At 38.3% G+C, this 23,003-nt stretch overlaps 1 protein-coding gene across 5 annotated transcripts in view; it reads left to right on the top strand.

Moving 5' to 3' along the window:
- Window positions 1-23,003, top strand: part of GRIA4 (glutamate ionotropic receptor AMPA type subunit 4) — a 225,698-nt gene that overhangs the window by 119,147 nt on the left and 83,548 nt on the right. For all 5 annotated transcript variants that reach the window (XM_064505079.1, XM_064505078.1, XM_064505080.1 and 2 more), the window contains exon 4: window positions 11,121-11,305. In XM_064505079.1, coding sequence (XP_064361149.1) covers window positions 11,121-11,305 — 185 coding nt within the window. The remainder of the gene's footprint in view (window positions 1-11,120; window positions 11,306-23,003) is intronic.

The raw sequence follows: 23,003 nt of genomic DNA, 5'->3' as shown, positions 1-23,003 counted from the left end.
TTCTTGCAAAAGTGCATAGACATCCTTACTGCTTGTATATAACCTTCTTCTAAGGCAATTTAAAATCTGAGTATGGGATTCATTGATACTAATTTAGATACACAGAAGTTAAACTCTAAGTTTGAGATACTCATTACACACTCCCTTCATAGTCCTAGAGAGAAACAGGTACTCCAAGGGGAATTTGTTCTCACCTGAAGATACATGAGACAGATGATAAGAGATTGTATGACTAGTCTTCTGAACGTGCCTGTTTCCCTCCATTTCCTGTAAAAGCAGACTGGAGTAACTAGCTCAGACGTAGCCACCCAACTTTTGGGTGAGATAAATCCTGCTGTAAGTCTTTTATGGCAAGGCATATAAGCCTCGAACCGTTCATTCCTGAGTTGCTTCTCTGAACTCTGTCAAATATTTTAGCATTAATTTTTAAAATGTGGACACCAAAAAGAGATCTAATTATGTAGTGTTAGTCCAGTGTCCTGTATGAAGATCATATCACTGTTTCCTTCCTCTTCCCTGTTTCTCTGTTTAAATATCAAAATGTTGCATTAGCTCTTGTAGCAACATAGGAAAAGATCAGGCTCTATATCTATGACTGCCAAAGCAATATTTATGGAAACATGCAAATTAGGGAAGGTTTTTAAGTGTCTCTTGCTCCATCAGTTCTTCTCAGAGGAGGGAGGAGAGAGTAAAAGGGGTTGAAACAAACTCTTACTGTTGTTCATTTTCCTCCTTTAGAAATTCTGTTACTTCTTTGCACACTGTATTGCACAGCCTCATACAAAGGGTGTGTGTGCATATATATATATATATATATGTACATGCACACATATATGTATGTATATGTGTATGTTTGCAATCTTGGAGTATTTCAAAGAGCTTGTTAAAATATTTTCCCACAAACTTTTTTTCTTGTAAGAGTTTGTTCTTTTTAAGAAACTCATATTCTGATACCTTTTCATAATTTACTTGGGAGTGATGTTTGCATCCTCTCAACTGAAGTGCCTGGGAGTTGCAAGATTATTCAGTGCCACCACACTTCAGTAAAAGCCACCATATGAAAACTTTGGAGGTTGCCCTAATCATTGCTCCAGCCGAAAAAGGAGGAACCAGGTCTTAATTCTGGTCTGCATCAGAGTAGGGAGTTACGTTTAGGAACTGGAAGAAAATCATAGATCATTAGGCTTATCTCCAAATTTTTAGTTCTTTTGTTTTCTTTAATCATCGTTTAATAAATTTGTGGTCTATGTGTCAGTTTAACAGAAATAGTATGACAGAATTATTTCAATCAAAAGGTGACCATATAACATTCATATTTCATATAGTCATAGCATTCAAATTTTTAAAGCCTCTCTTCCAAGGACATGTTGCATCTTTTTGAAAAAGTTAAATACATGAGAATAAAAATTTCAATGAGATCTTAACACTTAACTGAAATTTATAATCAGAAATAATGTGCCTATGATCTACAAACAGGAATTATAGAAGGAACAAGGTCTATAAATCAGTTGGTGTGTAGCCACCAATAAATATGGACGTGGCCACATTTGCATGGAGATAGAATTAAGGTTGTCCCTCTCTCTCTCTCTCAGAATGAATACTTCTTAGTGTGAGTGCCTGTTGTTTCAGTCTGAAGATTGTTCTTGCGATTTTTCTCATATGTGTGTATTAGAAATGGTGCTAAATTTATGCTGATAGGCAGAGATTGTCAGATACTTTATATTAAAAGACAGCTTTCTAATAAATCTTAAAATCTTATAGAAAGGAGACAGAAGTTCTGCCATCAAGATCTTCATTTAGAGTCCACAGTCAGTTTTCCTAAGTCACAGTGTATCTTATGGATGGATAGAGGCAGGTGCCTTGTAGGAAAAAATAGTGTGTGACATGTAATTAAAGGCAGTGTCATGGTACATTAATTAGAATACTTTAGGGTAAGAGTAATTCTAAGATATACTAGCTTTTGAGTCTTTTAGCTTGCAGTCTTAATATTCTTTAATATAGTCCTTTTGGATGTTGTTTGCACAAAGGTCTGAATACAGTGGTATACCATCACAAGGAAAAAAATTCCTATTAAATTCAGACTAAAGAAGTAAATTATTGGGAAGCTAACAATTTCTGGAAAACAGCTGTGTGTAAGCAAAGACATTGCTTAAGGCAGATATTTTATTAGTATCGGCATTACAGACTGTAGATTTTAGTGAAGTAAAGAATTTTGGCTTTAAGATATTGCACAAAAGGACTAAAGTTTAAGCCACAAAATATAAATGCAAGGAACATTTAGGACTAAGCTGGGTATTTTTATCAAATAAGTAATAATAATAATAAGAAGAAGAACAACAAAGATAATAAGCTAAGTACTTGAACATAGTGTGTTTTCTTACTTCCAAAATAAGTTCTTTTTTTTTCATTTTCTCTCACCTTTTTTAAAAATGCTGATACACCTTAGCCCTAATGGTAGACTTAAGATGATGCGTCAGATAGCTGGATATCCAGAGAGGCTAGGTAGCTTCTGCAGTTGTTTTAAAATGTTGCTCTTTAACAGAGAGTGAGCCTAGCAGCTTAGACTTTTTTTTTTTCAGTCAGTGTTTTCATGATCTAATTGTTGTTTTTTAGGGTAACAGTTTGTGTGGGTTGTCGTTTTCTGATAATGCTGCAATTATGTACAGATTCGGACTTAGCATTCAAAGTTCCATAGCAAGAATTTGCTAAAAAAATGCTACCTCTATTGCTGCTCATAAGCTTTACAAGAGCCGAAGACTTCTCACCTGAACCAATTTTAGCTAAACCCTTTGGCCTAGCTAAAGAATAAACACTTAGATAAAAGCGAAGAAAATATAAAATGCTAACCACATACATAAATATATGTGATTTTGGCGTGCATCTGCAAGTATGCTCTGATGTATTCACCTCTATGTCTGTTTGTTGTAAGAAAGGTTACTGGACTTTGATCTTACAGTTTCAGACTGAAGGCATTTGCTGAAGTGGGAAAGGAAATGGTATCTGAGAGCTGGAAAAGAGCATGAGGCAAACACTTAGCCTTCAAAAAAGCAGGGCTCTTCTTCAGTCCCTCTCAAGTTTCCACTCATCCTTTATCAGTTGATATTTTGATGCATCACCTTTACAGTGTATTTCATGTGAAGGTTACAGACTCTGAAGTGCAAAGAAGGGTGAAAATCTTGCTGCAGAGTGGTTGTAGCATAAATGGGATCCGACCTCATCTGAATCTTTGATCATGAATTCCCACTGCAGTGTAAGCCAAACCACCTTCCATATGCTCACTGCAGGCCCGCATCGTTCCTCAGTTGAAGGCTTGGGTTTTTTTTAATGTCTGTGGCTGCAATTTATGGTCAGCATTTTCGTGTGGCTGTACGTCCCTCTCAGGAGAAATGGATTATTAAATACTACAGGTGCAGCAGGTGTACCTGCACAAATCTTTGCAGGATTAAGGAAGACCAGGACAGAAAGTCTGACCATAGACCACTAGCAGAACTTATTTCAGATGTGTATCACATCACTAAGGAGTTACTCAAGGTCGCAGATCTCAGGAATGCATGAAACAAACTTAAGGTTGTGAAGCTTAGGGTGCTACCTCAGATCATATGGATAATGTCCCTCATTGTCATACATTTTGAAAACACTGAAATCTGCGAAGATGGGTAAACTGGACTCATTAATTACCCAGTTTTGTTTGAGAAGATTTCTGTAAGAATGTATGTAAAATTATTGTGATCATTAATAGTATGGATGACTTAACTCACAACCTACATCATAATATATATATTTGAAAGTACATAAAATTTAGAAAGCCAAGTAAACACAAATATGTTTTTTTCAGGAACAAATCATGCTAGATCAAGCAAATTTCCTTTTATGACAAAGTAACAGATTTTATCAACCTTTGAAAAAATAGTTATCACCTTTTATTAGGATTTTTTACACACTTTGCCTGAAGTTTTGATAAATGAGCTAAGGAAATTTTGTCTTGATGAAATTACTGCAAGATAAATAAAACACTGGTCACACATTTGGACTCAGAAGAAGTAAAGAAGGTTCACTGTCAAATGAGGAGGTATCAAATAGTGATCTGTTCTGGTTGCAGTATTTGCCAATATCTTTGTTAATGATATAGACGAAGAAATATAGAATACTTCTGTTAAACTTGCAGATGATAAAAAGTTGAAAGGATTGTGCATACTTTGGAGTACATTTTTTAAATACATCACATTTTGTGCAGTCCAGGAAAAATGTGGATCAATTACAACGTATCTAGAGGAAAGCAAGGAAAATTGTCAGAATACAGACTAAAACATATTCCACAAGGAAAACCATGAAACCTGAAAGAATCAGGTTTCAGCATGTGAAGAGCAGACAAAAAAGAAATAAGGCAGTCTTCTGTTATGTAAAAGATTTCTTTAAAGAGGAAGGGAACAAATTGTACTCCAGGTCTACTAGAGAGAGAAGAATGAGTGGGTTTAAATTGTGCCAGGGGACATCTAGGTTAGACTTTAGGAAACATCTCCTAATGATAAGGATAATTAAGCAATGAATATATTACCTAGGAAGTTATGGATTCCTCTTTAGAGGTTTTTAAGGACAAAGATAGCTGTCTAGAATGTTTTAAATAAAATTTATCTGTTTTAAGGATGGAGAAATAGAGCGGAATGGATGGGGTTATTTCTTGAGCTCCCTGCTTTAATTTCCAGTCTTTATGTCATTCTGTGAATTAGGTCTGAGAACAACGCAGAACACAGCACTAGTTCTGACTTTCAGTCTGCCATCCAAATTGGATGTTTTGTATGAACATTTTGTTGAATATTCTGGCTGATTCCACATACAGAGGAAATCAGACAGCTGAACGAGTTATCGTATGTCAAAAGTTCTATGACTGATTTTCTAAATCTTGCTAATTTTGTCTGAGTTCTCGAAGCTGTATACTGACCAGAAATTTGAAACAAAACCACATGTTCATAAAAATGTATCAGTCATGAAGAGAAGAACTCAAATACTCTTAAGTTTGGGCAATAATGTTCATAATTATTGGGTGAATGTAAAGTCATGCCGCATTTATTCTGTATATATCTTACATGGTTTTCATCACTGTAGTATCTGGATTCACCTTGCCAAACTTTGGCGACCTGAACAGTAGGTGTTTTGGCTGAGCCTGATGTCTAGGCTCTTTCTGTAGTCTTTGGAGAGAGAGAAAAGCACCTCTGAGAAAGATCTAAGACAAAAAAAAAAAAAAAGAAAAGAAAAGAAAGAAAAAAAAAAAAGCTTTTTTATGGGATATCTGTCTCTCATCTGAAAGCCTGGATGATTAACTTAGACACCTACCTTAAAGACAGCTAGAGTTAAGTGACATGAATCCAATCCTGATTGTCAAGTATATTGGCTTATCCATACCAAATGATTTGTTCATTTATTCCCCACTTCTGCTGAGTGTTGGATTTATAACAAATGATTTCTTCTATGGATCCTAAGACTAATTCCAATAGAGTGAAGTAACTTTGATGAAGTAGCTCCAGCATTTCAGTCTCTGTGGCTGTAGCGGTCATAGCTATAGCTAGTCTTCAGAGTGGGATCAGTTTCTGTTTTAAAGTTGTATGGACCGAAGGGGAAGGAAATAAATTTACTTTTCAGTAATGTGCACTGTATTCTGTCCATCTTTAGACAAGACTCATGTTCAGCAGAGATGTTTTCTACTTCTGGGGCCATATCAGAAATATATTGCATATGCTTTTTCCGAGTATATTAACCTGTCCACTTGTGGCAGTCTACATTGCCAGTTTGCTAGCCAGAATAAAACAAGGTAATAATATGTAAATATTGCACCCTGTGCATCATACTAACTTAATAATAAGTTAATTCCTTCACAATATTTCCAACATTTGATTTATTACAGAGAGTGTTGCTATATGGAACAAGTAGCCACTTCAATAGCTGTCTCCTGGCAAATCTGAAATGACTGCATGCTCTTTAAGAAGAGGGGAAAAAGGTTTTCCAGAATGAAAAAATTGCTGTAAGCTATTGGAATTTTAACTATAGCACTGTAATTTATCTCTGAAATTCTCCTGGTGAAAGTAAACAGGAGAGGAGAGGAGAGGAGAGGAGAGGAGAGGAGAGGAGAGGAGAGGAGAGGAGAGGAGAGGAGAGGAGAGGAGAGGAGAGAGGAGGGGCGGGGAGGGGAAGGGAAAGAGGAAGAGAGGGGGAAGAAGAAAGAGAAAAGAAGCCAACCATGTGCATCCAGCAGAAAAATAAGTCAAGAAAATGTTCCTCTGATCTCTTCAGTTTATTCTGAACACACTGAGGAGATTTAGATATCAGATTTTACTTTCCATTTAAATGGAAATAAATAAAATTAAGCCATTCACTGCTGAAATGAAATTTGATGGGAGAAAGCGTAGTTGGTACAAGAAAAGATAAATGAAAAGATCTGAGGAGCCATTAAACTTTAAAATCAAAAACATCCTTCATTGTTTTGGCCACTTGCTCTGTGTGTGTGTGTTTGTGTGTCTGTGTGTGGACTCCAACCATGGCTTAGAATAGCTGGCAATGTTGGAGTGACTTAAGGAGTGTCCTGAGCTCCCAAACCCCTGGACTTACCATTTGTTCTTAAATACCAAAATTGCTCATGTGCTTAACACACTTTGGCCTTCAGAAGACATATCTAAATGTCTCTAAAGACTGATCTTCTCTCTTTAAACAGATGTAATATCAGGTACATACATGGCATTGTTTCTCTGCAGCTGCTGCATTTTGTGATGGAAAAAATGCCTGTCCAGTGTGAAGTGAGGGAAGCAGGCTTAAAACCAGTTTTGAGAGGGGTTTTTTGTAAGGTGCTTAGCTGTAGTATCAATCGGAATAGGTAGATACACTTGTGGATATTTCAGGGGGGCAAGCTCTATTTTTACAGGAAAAGAGGAAATTACCTCTCCATTTTCATACTCCCCTCCCCCCATGATGATTTTGTGGTATGTTTTTTGGAAAAAAAACCCAGCAGTTTGTTAGATCACCGCAATTCCACCTCACCAGAAAAAAGAAAAGGTGGGAAGGAAGCAAGAAAATAAAATCTTTGCAGACTTTTCCTACCTCAAGTTTGGCTCCATAGTATTGAAGTGGGATTACTATTACTGGTCTCTAAACAGTTGTCAATAGTGTCTGCATTTGAGCAAGGGCCCCCCAAAAAGCAGTTGGCAGACATTTTATTCCATGTCATTTGTGGGAAATTCCACAGAACCCCGTAGTCTTATAAAAAAGAAAAAGAATCCATTCTTACAGGTAGCATTCTTGCATTCAGGAAGGGTTTTGTGTGTGTTTTCAGGCAATTATATTGGTACTATGCCTTGTTCATAGATTTGCTATTTTAAAAAATATCTTTAAAGAACCACTAGTTCATTGGCACAGACCACCAGGTTTTAACTGGTTGTGTGTGCCCAATACTCTATATTTTCTGCTGAATCTTTTATCTGCATTTCAAGGTTGAATTAGTGGGACGCACCACTACAGTTGCATCTGGGATCCTTTCGCACTCTGGGGTTAGTTGCACTGAACTCGAGAGATCATCATTTGTCAAACATAAGAATTTATTAGAGCTAATCAGTTCTACACATTTGACAGACACTGGACAACACTAAACAATTAACACCAGACAGTCTACAAGTATAACAAAGCTGAAATACATAGTGAAGAACTAAAAATAGAATACGCATATCAGAGCCCTGTGGTTAAGCCACGGATGCATGGTACAATGACCGCTCTTACCTTTTCCTTGTCCTTCTGGGCTACCCCTCCGGTAGAGTCCTGAAGTTTTCCATATAGGCAAATAATAAAATCATATTTTGGAAAGTGAAAAACATATGAATTGTGTAGCTCAGCTGATGTGATTTAACCTTACTTTTTTAGTTTGCTTTATGCAAAAAATAATATTTCACAATAAATAGCATGGACTGTATTCATATCATGAAATCCCCCCAAAATGCATCATCTTGCCCAGAGAGGCTGTTGAGTCTCTATTCCTGGAGATATTCCAAACCCGACTGGACAGGATCCTGAGCAACCTGCTCTAGCTGACCCTGCGTGAGCAGAAGAGTTGGACAAGATGATCTCCAGAGGTGCTTTCCTGCCCCAGCTATTCTATGATTCATCTATGTCATGGCATAACTGAGGATAGACAGGGAAGCTGCATCTAGCATCAAATAACCAGAAAATAACTACCTTTTAGATGACAACTGTAAGATTCACCTCTGCTGTGATTAGTTGGGCAAGCATCTTCATCTGCATTCTAGTAGAATTACCCCATGTTAGTTTCCAGGGGAGGTTGTTTGCAGCACTATATACAACTCTTTTTTTTCCTGATAGCTGTAACCAATTATTTTGGACAGATGTGCATACTCCTCAGCGTGTCTGAGTGTTTTGCCACCTAAGCCTGTGAATGCTGTCAATTATTCGGCTTCAACTCCACCCTTCTCAGTCTACGATATTAAAAACTGTTCCTACACGCAGAGTACGTGGATATGCCAGCGGTTACATGCAGAGGGGTTCTGAGCTCTGCATTAAAGAAGTTCCTCTGATGGAGAAGCTGCACAGTATCCAGCTGACTACAGTTTAGCTGTATTATGCTATATGTGACAGACATCCTAACACAAAAATACGTGCCTGAGTGCCAACTACTGACAAGAAGCTATAGAGGCCTGAAACGCCTAAATGAAGGCAGCTGCTAATGAAATATGGCAAGTTAAACCTTGATCCAAGGTAGAAGAAAAGCTTTTCTGTGTGTTTGTCTGATACTTGTCATGCTTTATGCTGGATAAATCCCTGGTTTGATCAAAACACATCTTAGTAAAGTTGTCCAAACTAAATAAGAAAGGAATGAGGAGATGTCAATTGCTGTTTCAAACACCATTCATTTGGAGTCAAAGAAAATGTTAATTTGTGTCAGGAAGCTGAATTAAGTAAATGTTGACTGTCTTTGTAGCAAAGATCAAGTCAAAGTTACAGTGTAAATGAAGCAGGAACACATATAACACTGGAGTAGTTTTAATGTACATCTATATATGGAGATGAATAGGAAATGAAGGAAGAAATACAATGTTTGGGAAAGAAGATAGTCATGATTTGCAGAGATAATTACAGGCAAAAAGGAGATTGAATATAGCAACAGGAAAGGCAGAATAATTATGCAGCAATTAACAGGAAAGCTCTATAGTACTTTGAAAAAAATCACAGACATCAGGTTAAAAATGTATGCTGAGTACAGAAATGTTTTAATAGTCAATACATCAAGTGTCTGAGTTCATTTCCTAAGATAAAAAGCTGTTTCATAAAATGAATGTTGCATTTATAGGATAAAATATATTATGTATTTTATATATTCTTTATAAATGTTTATATTTTCATTTTACATATGTATTCTGAATTTGAGAAAAAAATAATAAATGTTCATTTCAGTGTATGGGTGTTTAGTGTCATAATGGTAAGAAGAAACACATTTTAAGTTAACAATAGAGGGACTGCCTAGGTCATAGGAGCTAATAACTACTATTTGCAATTGAGTTAGTTTCTGATGTGTCCTGTAATCTTCACATTCTGAGGAAACGATCATCTATTTTTGTCATTGGAGGCAAATCCGTTTTTGGTGGTTTTGTAGGTCTTCTGATATTTTATTAATTGTCAACAGAAACACACTCAGAAATACTCTTTCCATATCTGAAATGTAACTTGTACATGTTCCTCTTGCAATTTATGGGGATCTCAGGTAGTGCTTTTTATGTGGAACCTGTCCTGCAGTGGGATCTTCAAGCACATTGAAATGACAGCTGAGGATCACTACACCTCTAGCATGGGACCCTCCTAAAGGGAGAAAGGAGCCACCGCTGCAAATCCATATCATTACAGGGTAGTTTTCAAGAAGTGAAATCTTTCATTTAAAACCACTGTGAAAAGTACAGCTAGATAACAAATACTAAGCCAAGATACACTGGGGAGGATGGGGACCATCTCTGAACTCTGTCATTTGTATCACCAGGTTATCTACAAACAGTTGTGTCTTTCCTGAACAGTAATTCTGAATGTCAGCTGTGAGATCATTATTCTTTTCAACAAATCCCCATTTACCCTAGGTAAAAGATAGAAAAGTAAATAGCCCCTACTTCAGGAACTGGCTGGGAAAGCCAATTCGCTTACCCCACAAGGGCAAGTTGTGCTCTGATAAGTCACAAATTCCTCTCTTCCCAAAAATATACCACCTACCCACATTAGAATAAATTAGGGTGAGAACAAGCTAAAGGGCTTATAGGCCAGGGCACCCTGGGACTGAGGGGAGGGAGGCCAGCCTGGCGGTTTCAGATGGAGATGTTAGAGAAGATGCTGCCATTCCGTTCTACGAATGGGCTCAAAGGTGACAAAGAGGGCACTGAAATAATAAGAGCAAAATTCCTGCCAATAGTAATAATGAATGCTTGTATAGTGCCCTTCATTCATTGACCTCTAATCGCTTTATATATGTTAATTAAAGCTGTATGGGATCTCTGAACTAGGTTAATATAATTTCTATTCATCTATAATTCATCTATACTGACGTATCTGTATGTCTATATATAAAGAGAAAGATAAAAATCCATGAAAAAAATCTGGTTAAAAAGCATTAAAAGCTGCTTTGATTAAGTGTTATGAATAAAACAAAATGCAAAGCATCTGAAGGTCTAACATACTTTTTTTCTAGTGTAGAAATACCTCTGGTGAATGAGTTGACTCAGATTTTTTCTTTGCTGTGGCATGAGAAATGCCTGAGTGCAGAAACCTCTGCTTCCTGTGGACAGAGGCAAAATCAGTCTGGGAGCTGACTGGTTGATTGGAGGAGTTCATGTCTATAATTCATATGTGGATTATTCATAATGATAAGTATCATTCCAAGAATTCCGATAATAACAATTGTAGTTTTCATTAATTAAAATACTGTGTGCTGATCAGGGCTAGTAACACAAGTAAGGCAAGAAACTGTCTCTTATTTCCCTCCCTGCAGTAGCAAGTTTTAGGAGACATAATATCGATTAAGAACAATTCCTATTCATAAAATGCAATGATTGCGTTACTAGTGTATTGTATTCTTTTTTTTTTTTTTTTAGGTTATTCAATACTTCAAGCGATTATGGAGAAAGCGGGACAAAATAGCTGGCAAGTTAGTGCCATCTGTGTGGAGAATTTTAATGATGCCAGTTACAGGCGGCTTTTAGAAGACCTGGACCGAAGACAAGAAAAGAAATTTGTGATAGACTGTGAAATAGAGAGGCTTCAGAATCTTTTAGAACAGGTAATACCTGCTTTTAATGTCACTGTAAACACATTTCCAAAACTCCAAAAGAGCTACCACTGTTCATTGCCTTCCATTTATTTTCTTGATGGAAATGAGATTGCCTGCTTTTTTCTTTTGTTTTTCTTCATGGGCCTATATTTTTATGTCCACTTGCTTGCTCTGTTCACCTACCAATAAAGCTCCTGTAGTACCAGCCCACACATCGGCACTAAGAGCCACCCCTCTTCCCCTGGTAGCAGGTCCCTGGGCAGAGGGTCCCAGCCCTCATATATAGTCCCACGTTGCAGCACCTCTGTGCATGATAATCCTGGCATTTGGATCTAGGCACTGGCAGAGCAACCTAGATTTGCTGAATTACCAAGATACCCTCAGTCTATACCTTTATGGGGGAAAGGCTCTGTATTGTTTGAGAGAAAAAAAAAAAACTGCTTATTTGAATCCAGGATTACTTTCTATTCTCCAAATAGCACAGGTTATGTATTTCTAGCCATAAAATGTTTTAAAATTGTTATTACACATATTTAAACTGTGAGTTATATTACCTTAGCAGAGTATTTATGGATCTGAAGAACAGTAAAATAAAGATGTTATTGAACTGGGAAGGAAGGTCAGGTTTCCCATCAGTTATTAATGGAAGCCTACTATTATGTTAAGGCAAGACTCGGGCCAGACTGACTGGATTGCACTGGGCAGTACTGATACCAGCACTGCATTTTGTGTAAAATGAATAAAAAATGCTGCTGCTTTGATGTGGAGAATGTATCGGCATGTAGTCCTTATGGGTGAGCTCTCCCTTAAATGATGCAAAAAATAATGGTTTGAAAGGAGCATTTTGCTCAATGACAGTAAGATAAGTGAGGGTTTTGGATCCTATCTGCCTCTCGCATGATCCCGTATGTTATGTTCAGGTGTTGAAAGTGCCCTGTTCGGTACCTGCAGCTGCTGCAGGAGAATTACAGGGAATGAATGCCATCTAGTGGCGGTAAAGCCTCTTCCACGGCACTACCGAACTTCTCTTTGCTAGAATATTAGAAATTTCAAAAGATTTTATTGCAAAAACATTCATGATGCATCTGCTACTAAAGTCATGGAAATATAAAATGTCATTTCTGATACAAAATTTCATAAAATCATACTTTATAGAAGTATATACATCAACTTCACTTTCACTGGCTGAAGAGGGAAACGGAGAATGAATGGTATGGCTGATTTAATAAGAACTATTTCTGTGGCAGTTACCAGAAGAAAAATAGATGATGGACGATATTGCTATACATATTCATTTGGCCATTTTTTTTTTTTAATTATGAAAGTCATTGTGTTTTATACCCACTTTCCATAGCTTATAATGAAATCTGCCCCCGGTTCAGTCTGTGTAATACAGAACACCCATTTGGTGGTCTTTTAAAATATATCCAGGAAAATATTATTTCCCTCAGTTCTATATGTATGTAACTTTTTTTTCCAAACACGTGTAAGTGTGGCTTATAAAAATGTGCTGTATTCCCATAAGTCTTGGAGTGGAGCCACCTTCATAAGTTGCAGAAAGAGCTCATCCAGTACGTGTTTTGATCTCGTTGATCTCAGCTGTACATTTTATTTGCTTCCAGGAATTGCTACTCGTTTTCTTTGCACATTGGCATCTGCATAGTCAGGTCCTTTTCAGAATAACCTGTACCCTTTGTTTGGATCCTGTGCAACTGAATTTAATATTGATTTTAATGGGATAAGATTTTGACCTTCTCTGGCTTCATACAGGTCTGGATTTTGCCCACCTAAAATAGGCACTTAACACAGGCACTGCAAGTCATAAAACTTCAGTGCCTGGTCTTAACAGAGTGAATCAGACTGTGCGAGTTTGGCTGCAGGACAATCCCAAAAGTCGATTGAGGCTTGTCTCTCCCTTAACTGTGAAGAGAGAGTCTACGGTAGGAGCTAGACATAACTTGCAACATAGCTGTATCTTAGCTAGTCATACAAGCACTTTTAGAGAGTGATTCATTTGAACGCCATCTAATTGTGAATGGGATGAATTTTACTCCAGAGATGACCTGTTCCACATTTTGTATTTGTTTTGGTGTGTATTCACACCCAGTGTAAAACTTTACACTTAACATTATTAGATTGCAACTTACATATTTCAGAATATTTCTGTAATTTCTCCAGGTCATTTGAATTCTATTGTTCTGCCTCAACTTTCCCAGAACTCCTCTCCAGCCTTCCTGTACAGAAAGAATGACATTGTTGCCAGACTAGACAAAGTACTCAAGGGAAGCTCACCTTTACTGTCCCTCTCTTCCTCAACCAGCTCACTTGCAAGTAGGCCTGGGGTGCTGTGCTTAGCCACTGGTTTGGGGATCCAAAATAAAAGCACTCTGCCTGCAGAGATCAAGTGTGGCTTAAGGGGGAGTGCTCAGAAACACTCTCTGAAACAAAAACATTTACAATTTGCCAAAAATGGGAGTGAGGCAAAAAGAGTCTGTCCCAATGTAGAAAATTCAAAATAGCTGTCATTTAAAAAATAGCAACCAAACCAATCAAATGATTTTTCATTTTGCATTGGGGCTTTAATAACCTGCAGCCTGCAGGTAAGATGGCTTCACAAACGGACTTAAAATTGGAGAGCTCTTCCTGCGTACACCGAGGAATTGATTAAGCTTCAGTGGCTCTAATTAACTCAACTTCTTTTCTGCCTAGTTCTTCCTTAATTAAGAACCTAAGTTGTGACTATACTGTAATACTTTGCAATGTACAAGTAAATGTTCTACAGAACATTTAGGATAAGTAATCAAATTTCAGTAATGAGACTGTAACTCAAAGTACTTTGCCCTTAAGTCCATGCTAATGAAGGGAGAGAAACTGGCTTGTGCGCTTCTTCTCTTCTCAGTCGTGACTGCCCATATACACATTCATGCTTCTCATGACTGTGGACTTCAAGCAGTCAAGACTGGAAACTTTTTTGTTAGCCTTGTCCAGAGGGTGAGCGCATGCCCTGCTCCCCTGCCCACGTCTGGTGCCCACGTATCTGACCTGGCGCATTCTGTGTGCTCCCTTCTTCCAGCTGCTGAGGTGAGAAAAGCAGCACCTGCTGGTTTTTACCTTCTTGTGCAGCTTTAGTCTTACCATTTTCTATTTACATTATGTTTCCTGTGTTTTTCTTAGTTCATCATTTTTTCTCCTTTATTTTCTCCTCTCTCATTTCAACATTTCCCTGAGAGCAAACATACTGGCCCATGTTGTGCCTTGGAGCATGTAGAAGCTGCCTCCACATTCAGTACCAGAGGTTTGTACTCAGGGAAAATTTCTTTTCTGGAAGTGCATGGTGTGTCTGAAATCCAGATTCCATCTGTGCACAACCTGTGATGTGCATTTTTCATCACCTGATGTTCCCCTCAGGTTTTTATGTTGCTGTGGTGAGACTGATGTTTTGGGGGCAAGAGCCAAATCTTTACTCCTTTTAAGCGTGAAGCGTGGAGAGATGAAGTCCCATTTACAGATTTCCATTCTAGACAGGGGCAGTAAGGCCAGCGTTAAATTCAGTAGATGCATTCGACACTGCCACAAGTATTTATCATCCTGTTTGTTTGAATGACCCACTACTGTGTTGGTGGAAAAAATTACAGCTCTTACCTCTCAAGGCTATGTCAAGACTCACAAGATCATGACGATTTTCTCAGTAAAGCCAGGCTCTCCTTCTCTGGCCATGCTCCCCTGCACAAGACCATGTAGTCTCTAGTAGCGACTGGCAGTATTTGGGGGTGGCTGGAACCTTAATGCTCAGTTTCTGTATTAGTGCCAGTTGGCATGGCTCAGCGCAGAGTCTTGTTTAAATACATCACTGGAGCAAGGCATCACTTTCTGCAGGGTCACAGAGCTGTTGCTTCAATTCATCAGTAACAGAGACAGTGTCTTCAGTTTATCTGAGTCAGTAGATCTCCACCCACTCTCGAGAATCTGCTGTAACCTAAGCGTAACAGTATAATTTTAGATCATTTTCATACTTTATTCTGAGGATAGTGAAAGAACACCCTACTTCCTTAATATCCTACAACAGCCATGGTGAGGAAGACTTTTTTGTTACCTGCAGGTGAAACTCTTCCTTTATGTCAGACCTCACCATCCTGCAACCCCAGTCCATGAAAGAGACCATAAACATCAAGACCTTTGCCATAAGTTCTTTACTTGCTTGTCTTCATTCCACTAACAGGCAATGAAATACCACACAGCTTAGAAGGGAGACCTTTAAATTCTCAACCATCTAATTGTTTCTCCAGTACAAGCTGGAGAATTATCAAGACCTGACAGTTAATGTAAATGCCAAATGTTTTACATGGTCTTAAGCCTTTCCCAAAGCCAAAGAAGAAAATGTCCTCTTTATGCTAGCAGCTGGATCCATAGTCGCTGCAAGCATCACCGTGTGAGTTGCTCGTATTCCCTATCATCTAGATCATTGACTTCCACCTTTGCAGTTTTGTACTCCTACCTCCTCATGCAAGTTCTATGTGGTCTAGAAAGAAAGCTCATACAATGAGAAATTACAGACCATGCAGTGTACCTTCTGATAGATGTTCCTAATCTTTTTAACAATCAGGCAGTAACCATTTTGCATTTAAACAGTTCTGATTGACCCTTCTTTTAATATGTTCTTTTCTGAAAATAAAAGGATTTCTTTTCCATCTAGCACCATGCTTCAGAAAAACTAAAATGAGCATTGGTACCAATGCCATTGCACTGTTCGTATAAGCAAGAACCTCGGAAGAGGAGCCTAGTTCAATAAGCATATGTTACCTGACCCTTCCACCTTTTCAGTTCATGCCTGGTCAGGTCTATAGTATCTGTGAAAGACTGTCTGGAAGGTGCAGACAGCTTTCTCAATTGTTACTCCTCTTTTACATACTAAAAGGCATTTTCTAGCCCTTGCCTGAAAGTGTTCATGCATCTTTAGCAATGCAATAAGCAAAATTACTCTGGGCAAATGTGGTAGATAAAGTGATATGGCTGAATTTAATATCCTCCTGCTTACTGCACTATCGTCTTGTTTCTTTCTAAGATTGCTCTGGCAGAAGGTATCTTCTCTTCTTGTGGTGGGAATGGAGAAGTTTGTATGGCTTTTCTTGAGAGGAAGGGGAATTTGCAGCAATTATATTTTAATATCAAAGAGGAAAGAAGCAAAGCAACTCATCTTGAGCTTTCTAAAGCTGGTCATTTCCTGGAAGTTCCAGTTTAGTGGGAATACTTTGTACTATCATCCTCTAGTAAAGTCTAGTTTGCCAAGTAGTTCTGGCTTCTAGATCTCAGTCTTAGACTCCAAAGTCTCTGCCTCTCTTTCAGGTCTCCTAATACAGATTCAAATACACTGTTCATCATCTCACAGATTAGACACTGTCTTTCATTACTGAAGTAACTCTTCTCTTTTCCTTGAAGGACATTTTTCTTTTTAGCACAGAGAAGATGACTTACATATGCTAGCTGTGTCATAAGATACTTGGGCTCAACCTTACCAATGCCTGTTTCCCTAGTGCAACCTCTGGTCCCATCATATTTACTGAAAAATTACTCCCATCTGTTTCAGTAGTACAACCTCTGTTCCCATCATATTTACTGAAAAATAACTCCCTTTTCCCAGAAGAGAATGCATAATGTTACATATTTCTACTTCTGGTTTTTTTCCACGGTATATAATCTTGTTAATTTCGAGAAGTGATGAGGGAAAAGACAGAGAGAATTTAATTAATTATAAAGCCGAATGGCATTCCTTCTCATGAAATCTGAGTTTTGGGGACCATCTCAAAGTTTCAATCCAATGTTAATAGCGATGACTAATACAGAAGCAAAAAATCTAGCATACTGTATAGCAGCGTGATCCCAGTGGGGAGAGACAGGAGGATAAGGAAGGATTCATTTTAGACTTACCAAAATGATGCTATGACAGATCAGACTAAAAATATGCATTTACACTGCTGGCTGAAAACTAATTCCAGCATTCAGGCCTGTCCTAATCTTACTACAGAGGTCCACTTTATATACACAAATATGTTTTGAAAGCATTTTTTTTTTTTGAAAATCTGAATTAGACTTAATTGTCCTATAATTTTTTCTCCGTAGGAGATGGCCATCTAATACTTGACAGGATCTTCTAATTCCAATCAATAGCTAAGTGGTAACAACTACAAAGGACCTCACACTTTACCACCTTGATTTGTATGCTGGTATATTGCTATCAATATGCCTGGAAACTTTCCAGTGGAACACATTGTCATCGAAAAATGCCAAGTTGCCAAAAACAGAAATGTGATTTTTTTAGAGCTGGCTTCAAGCTTCCAGCCTCAAAGATAAAAACCTGGAAAAGCGAGGGGGGTTGCACAAATCAGAGCACTCTTTATTTAGGCAGAATGTGTCTTCTTAGTAGTTGGGTAAGAATATTTCTGCTCTGCATATTATCTTCAGACTGGGGACCGTATGAGTATGGAAATAAGCAGGATCAATGTATGGACACAAGACCTGTCCCACAATTGCTGGAAAAATTTTGGCTTGTGCCAGTAAGCACTCTCCCATTTCCCAGGCCTCACTGGAGAACTAGCACATGCCAGGGCTTGCTCCCGGGAGGCAGCGAGTATGAGGCCACCCTCTCTAGCAGGAGAAGACGGTGCTGCCAAACGGCTTTTTGCTGTGCAGTGCTATATGGCTGTAGGGACACAAACAGGTCCTGGCCCGTTTAGTTTCCTAGGATAGCCTTGGCCTGGGGCTGCGTGGCTGCGGCAGGCACGGGGACTGCTCCGCAGCGGTGGGCGCTGCCGGGGCAGGAGGCATCCGGGCACCACTGGTGCTCCGGGAAGCCCCAGCAGCCGTTGGCGGAAAGGGACGTAACTCTGGTCACTGCCACGGCTGTTCACCTCCAGCAGCAACTGGAAAATGGTGTGTTTTGGCACTGTGCAGGAGCGGGAGCAGTGAAACCAGTAAGACAAAGGTCTGCTCCATCTCAGCTTTCCCCAGTACTGCCAGAAAGTATGTTCCCATTTTGGAGAAAGCGCATTTGTTTTATTAGACAGCCATAATAAAAACATCCATGTGTTTTTAATTGAAAATTGTAACTAAAAAATTAAACCAAGAGAGTCTTTATTCATATTGTATAAATGCCGAGAAACTCACTTAGAGAAGAAGGCCCCATTTTCCTACATGCACACCAAAATTAGAGACTATTTTCACCTTTAGCTTTCCAGTTTACAGGGACAAGAAAAAACAAAAAGGAGGTAAAACAGAGGCACAGAAAGATAAAGTGACATGTTCACAGTTTTATTTAGCTTATATAGAGAAATACGTTTCCCATGATGCACATTCTTCTATCAAGGACCACGATGTCCTTGTTATCAACAGACCTTTTTTCTGTGAACCACCACACATTCAGCGGGTGGTCTTTAAAAAGCACAAGAATATTCTGTTTGAATCAAAGGATGAAAGTAAGTGAGAGAGACTGAAAATTTTCTCTGCTAATATGTCTCTTTTTTTCTAAGCTGTTTCCAAAGAGCTTCCCTTAACTTAGGGAAAGAACTTTCTGCCGAAAACACAATGAAAACTTGAAATGCATTGTAATGTTGTGATTTCCATTTCCAACCAACCAATCTGCTAATACTAGCTGCACTCAGTAGAACATTTTTAAACTGAACAGTCCAGGCAAAAGTAATCATTTGCATATGACACTGGAGGAATCAGCTCTGCATGTTTCACTCACTTTTCACTGGGAGTTTTCCTTCTTTTTTTACTCATCTTTTCATATTTTCTTCCTGCATTCTAAAATATGTATTTGTGGCTTATCTACTAATGATCAAAAGGCAGGTCAGCCTAAGGATAAAGGGTGTATCTATCGAAAAAATAGAAAATAATTATTTTAATCTTTTTATATATTTACTGACTTTTTATTTGTTACATAGAGAAGAACTCCCATTTCACAACAAATGTGCCTATAAAACAAATGTGTTATTTGTTATTTTCTTCCTGAGACCACCCAAAAAGTTAAGCCAGGAGAGCTATTTAAGCTGAACTTGTGAAAACCAAAGTCAGGGTTTTCAGCCTAAGCAAATTAAACATAAAATAGTAACCTTTATTCTCATTAATATTTGTCCATTGGCTGGTTTTTATCAATTTTGTATCAATCAAATCAAATTTATTTCAATCTAAAGCAATTCAAAATCCACATGTAGCAAAATTAAGCAGTGTTTAAAATTAATAGAACAATAAGAAGTGAGAACTGATGACCCCTCATTTTTTGTGGATTTTATTTTTCTCTTAAACTCTCACGACAGACATTTAAGGAAAGTGTCATATCACCCTCTTCTAAGTTTTACTTGCATTTAGTCACCTGGATGAATTTAACTTCAATGTTGTAATATGCATGTCATAGATTTCTTTTGTTATTTCTTTGTTTGCTAACTTTAAGGCAAGAGTGAAAGATAGTAAAATGATGAAATTGTGGTCAGATTTGGAGAATAACATGGAAAATGGTTTTAAAGATTTCAGTGAAATCTTGCTTAACTATAGCATTTGTTCTTTTCACTTCTTTAGATGCTAATTTTACTAGAGAATAATTCTACTAGAGAATAATATTACTACTACTACAACTAATATTACTGGAGAAGCATACTTCCATTTATTCAGCCATAGCTGTTCTCACTGCTATTACTTATGCTTTGTACAGTGCTCAAATATGTGTTAAGAGACACAGTGAATTCAATGTTCCAGATAGATTTTACAATTAAGTAGAAAAAGTGTAATAACAGAATCATTTAGATGATGATGAATAGTTTTTTTAACTAAAAATACGTGTGTATCTGTTGGCCTTTCATTGTTTTTTATTTTTGTTGTTAATCTATATCAAAGAACATTAAAATTATGAAGGGAAGCTTTCAAAAGCAGAAAATGTTGAAGTTTAATGTTAACAGTTACAGTGCTTCATTTATTTTTCTGCCAAAACTCTCATTGGCAGTACCTATTAAACACTGCAGAGTTAACGTGTCAGGAGCAAGACTGAGCCTTACAGCTCTGTGATTTAATTTTAGGTAGATTGAGGAACCATTTTTTAAATTCAGAATCTGAAGTACCAATATGAACAGCTCTATTTTACCAAACAGAAGTAAAATTTACACTCCTAGAATAATACAATAATTTGTGTTGGAAGGGATCTCTGGAAGTCATCTAGACCAACCCCCCCACTCAAAGCAGGGCAAGCTTAGATCAGGTTACTCAAGGCCTTGTCCAGTTGAATTTTGAACAACTTCAAGGATGGAGATCCCGCAATATCTCTGTCCCCATTCCAGTATTTAATGACCCTCATAGCATTTTTTTTTTCTGTATCTCTACTTGGAATTTCCTGTGCTGCAACTTGTGTCCATTGGCTCTCACTCTATTGCAATATATTTCTGAGGCTAGCCTGGCTCTGTCTTCTCTACACCTTCCCTTCAGATCCTTATACACATTGACAAGATCCCCCTGAGCCTTCACCAGGCTGAACAGTCTCAGCTGTCTCAGCATCTCCTCATATGAGAGATGCTCCAGTCCCTTAATCATATGTGTGGCCCTTCACTGAACTTGCTCCAGTAGCTCCATATCCGGCTTGTGCTGGGGAGCCCAGCATGCACCCAGCACTCTAGGTGTGGCCTCACCAGGGCCGAGCAGAGGGGAAGGATCACCTCCCTCTACCTGCAGGCAGTGCTCTCCCTAGTGCAACCCATGATACCATTGGCCCTCTTGGCCACAAGGGCACATTGCTGGCTCATGGTCAACTTGGTGTCTGCAAGGACTCCCAGGTCCTTCTCTGTAGAGCAGCTTTACAGCCCATTGGCCCCCAGCCCATCCAGGTGCATGGGGTTATTCCTCCTCTGGTGCAGGGTATGACATTTTGCTTTGTCGAAATTCATGCTGCCCCTCTCTGCCCATCTCTCCAGCCTGCTGAGGTCCATCTGAATGGCAGCACAGCCCTCTGGTGTATCAGCCACTCCTATCAGTTTTGTATCATCTGCAAGCTTGCTGAGGATGCACCCTATCCCAGCATCCAGGTCACTGGTGAGGGTACTACCCAGTACTGGATCCAGTACAGTATCAGTACATGGGGTGCACTGCTAATAGTAATCTCTGTTTACCAGTCTGTCCAAGATTGAGAAATGGTTTGAAATAAGAAACAAATGCAGAATCTCCTACAGCATACATAAAAACCCCAATGAGCGATTCCACTATTACTATCACTCATTTCTCATAATCCTCTTGGACATATTTTAATTAGGTATTGAGATTAGCTATGACTGTGCTTCTGCATAATGCTTATTTAGACCTTAATGCAAAGCTCGGTGAAGTAAAATGAAAAGTACAAGCTAACCGTAATTGAATTCACCTAGGACTTTTATGTTTACTTCTTTCCTAAAGAGAATTTTGCTAGTCCTAATTTCTGTTTTCCCAGTCTTTTTCATGTGCAGTAATATTTAAAGTATGTGTGTGCTTCTGTATCTGTACACACGCAGATACATAGGTAAGCACATGTACAAAAACATATATGTGACTCTATCCAGAAAAAAGAAAGATTTTCCTTCCTGTAAGAATGACAGTGGATTTCCTTTCCTCTTCTGTCTCTAGCAGCTCCATTCTCTGCCACCAGTCTCCATCCCATGAGGTTCAGAACTGCATCACTCCCTGTGTTAGTCTTCAAAGCTGTCCTCCGTGAGCAGCAGCATCTTCTGAATTTTGCATGGTGTATCAGTTTTGTTATCAGAGATCATCAGTATGGCTCCTGCTCTGCCAGGACTGGTTATTAATGCTAGCAAAATGAAAGTAAATAAATGTGTGAGTGGAGGAAAGAATACAAAAGCTGACATATTCCACTTCTTGCTCTCCTTGTAACATTTTACCACTGGAGTGCTAAGCCTGATAAAGAAATGGTTGACTGGTGCAATTTATATTCATTCTCTAAATTGATCAAGTTGTAAATTTAGCTCTTTTTTTAAAAAAGCTTTCTTTCTCTGCTCCTTAATTTCCACTGTGTGTTTGCTAACTGAAGCTAACAATTGGCATTTTTATAAATGATATTTAGATCATTGGCATAAAAAAATGAGAATAATAATAATAAATTAAAAAGCAGTACCAACAGAAAGGTAGAATTAACTAGACACATGAATTAAGCAGAATATTAGCTCAAGCATTCCTCCATAATCTTCTCTGCTATCTTTCTTTTTCATCAACACAGCAGCACATTGGCACAAAAAATCATTAACATGACACAGAGAAGTATTTATCAAGAGATCTGCATTGCTTTTATTTGTAGTTTAGTTGCATAATGAGGATTTCTTTGTCCCTTGAGTCTGAAACTGAATTTACCTCACCACTGGAGACTCTCACCGTCTCCAATTTTCCTGCATAGCCTATTGATTTGGCTGAACAAAATGTAGGCTTCCTTCTACTCATACAATGTGTATGTGCATCTCTTCTTAAACCCAGAGGATTTGGGAGATTCATAAAGTGACCTTTCCTCATCATTCCTCTCTCCCTTTCCTTTTTTCCCCTAGCGTTCTACGGAGTTGCTTCTGAAAAGCACTGTAATGTGAATGCAAATTGGTAGCACTTCCTGAGGTAGCCGACTGATGACACCACCACCAGCATGTTCTTTACCCCGCAGAGAGTCCAGAGGGGCTTCTCTGCCTATGCTTGTTTTCTG

Source organism: Dromaius novaehollandiae, chromosome 1 (assembly GCF_036370855.1).
Source record: "Dromaius novaehollandiae isolate bDroNov1 chromosome 1, bDroNov1.hap1, whole genome shotgun sequence".
Taxonomy (NCBI): domain Eukaryota; kingdom Metazoa; phylum Chordata; class Aves; order Casuariiformes; family Dromaiidae; genus Dromaius; species Dromaius novaehollandiae.
The sequence above is the reverse complement of the archived record's forward strand: the minus strand, read 5'-3'. Positions and strand labels throughout refer to the sequence as shown.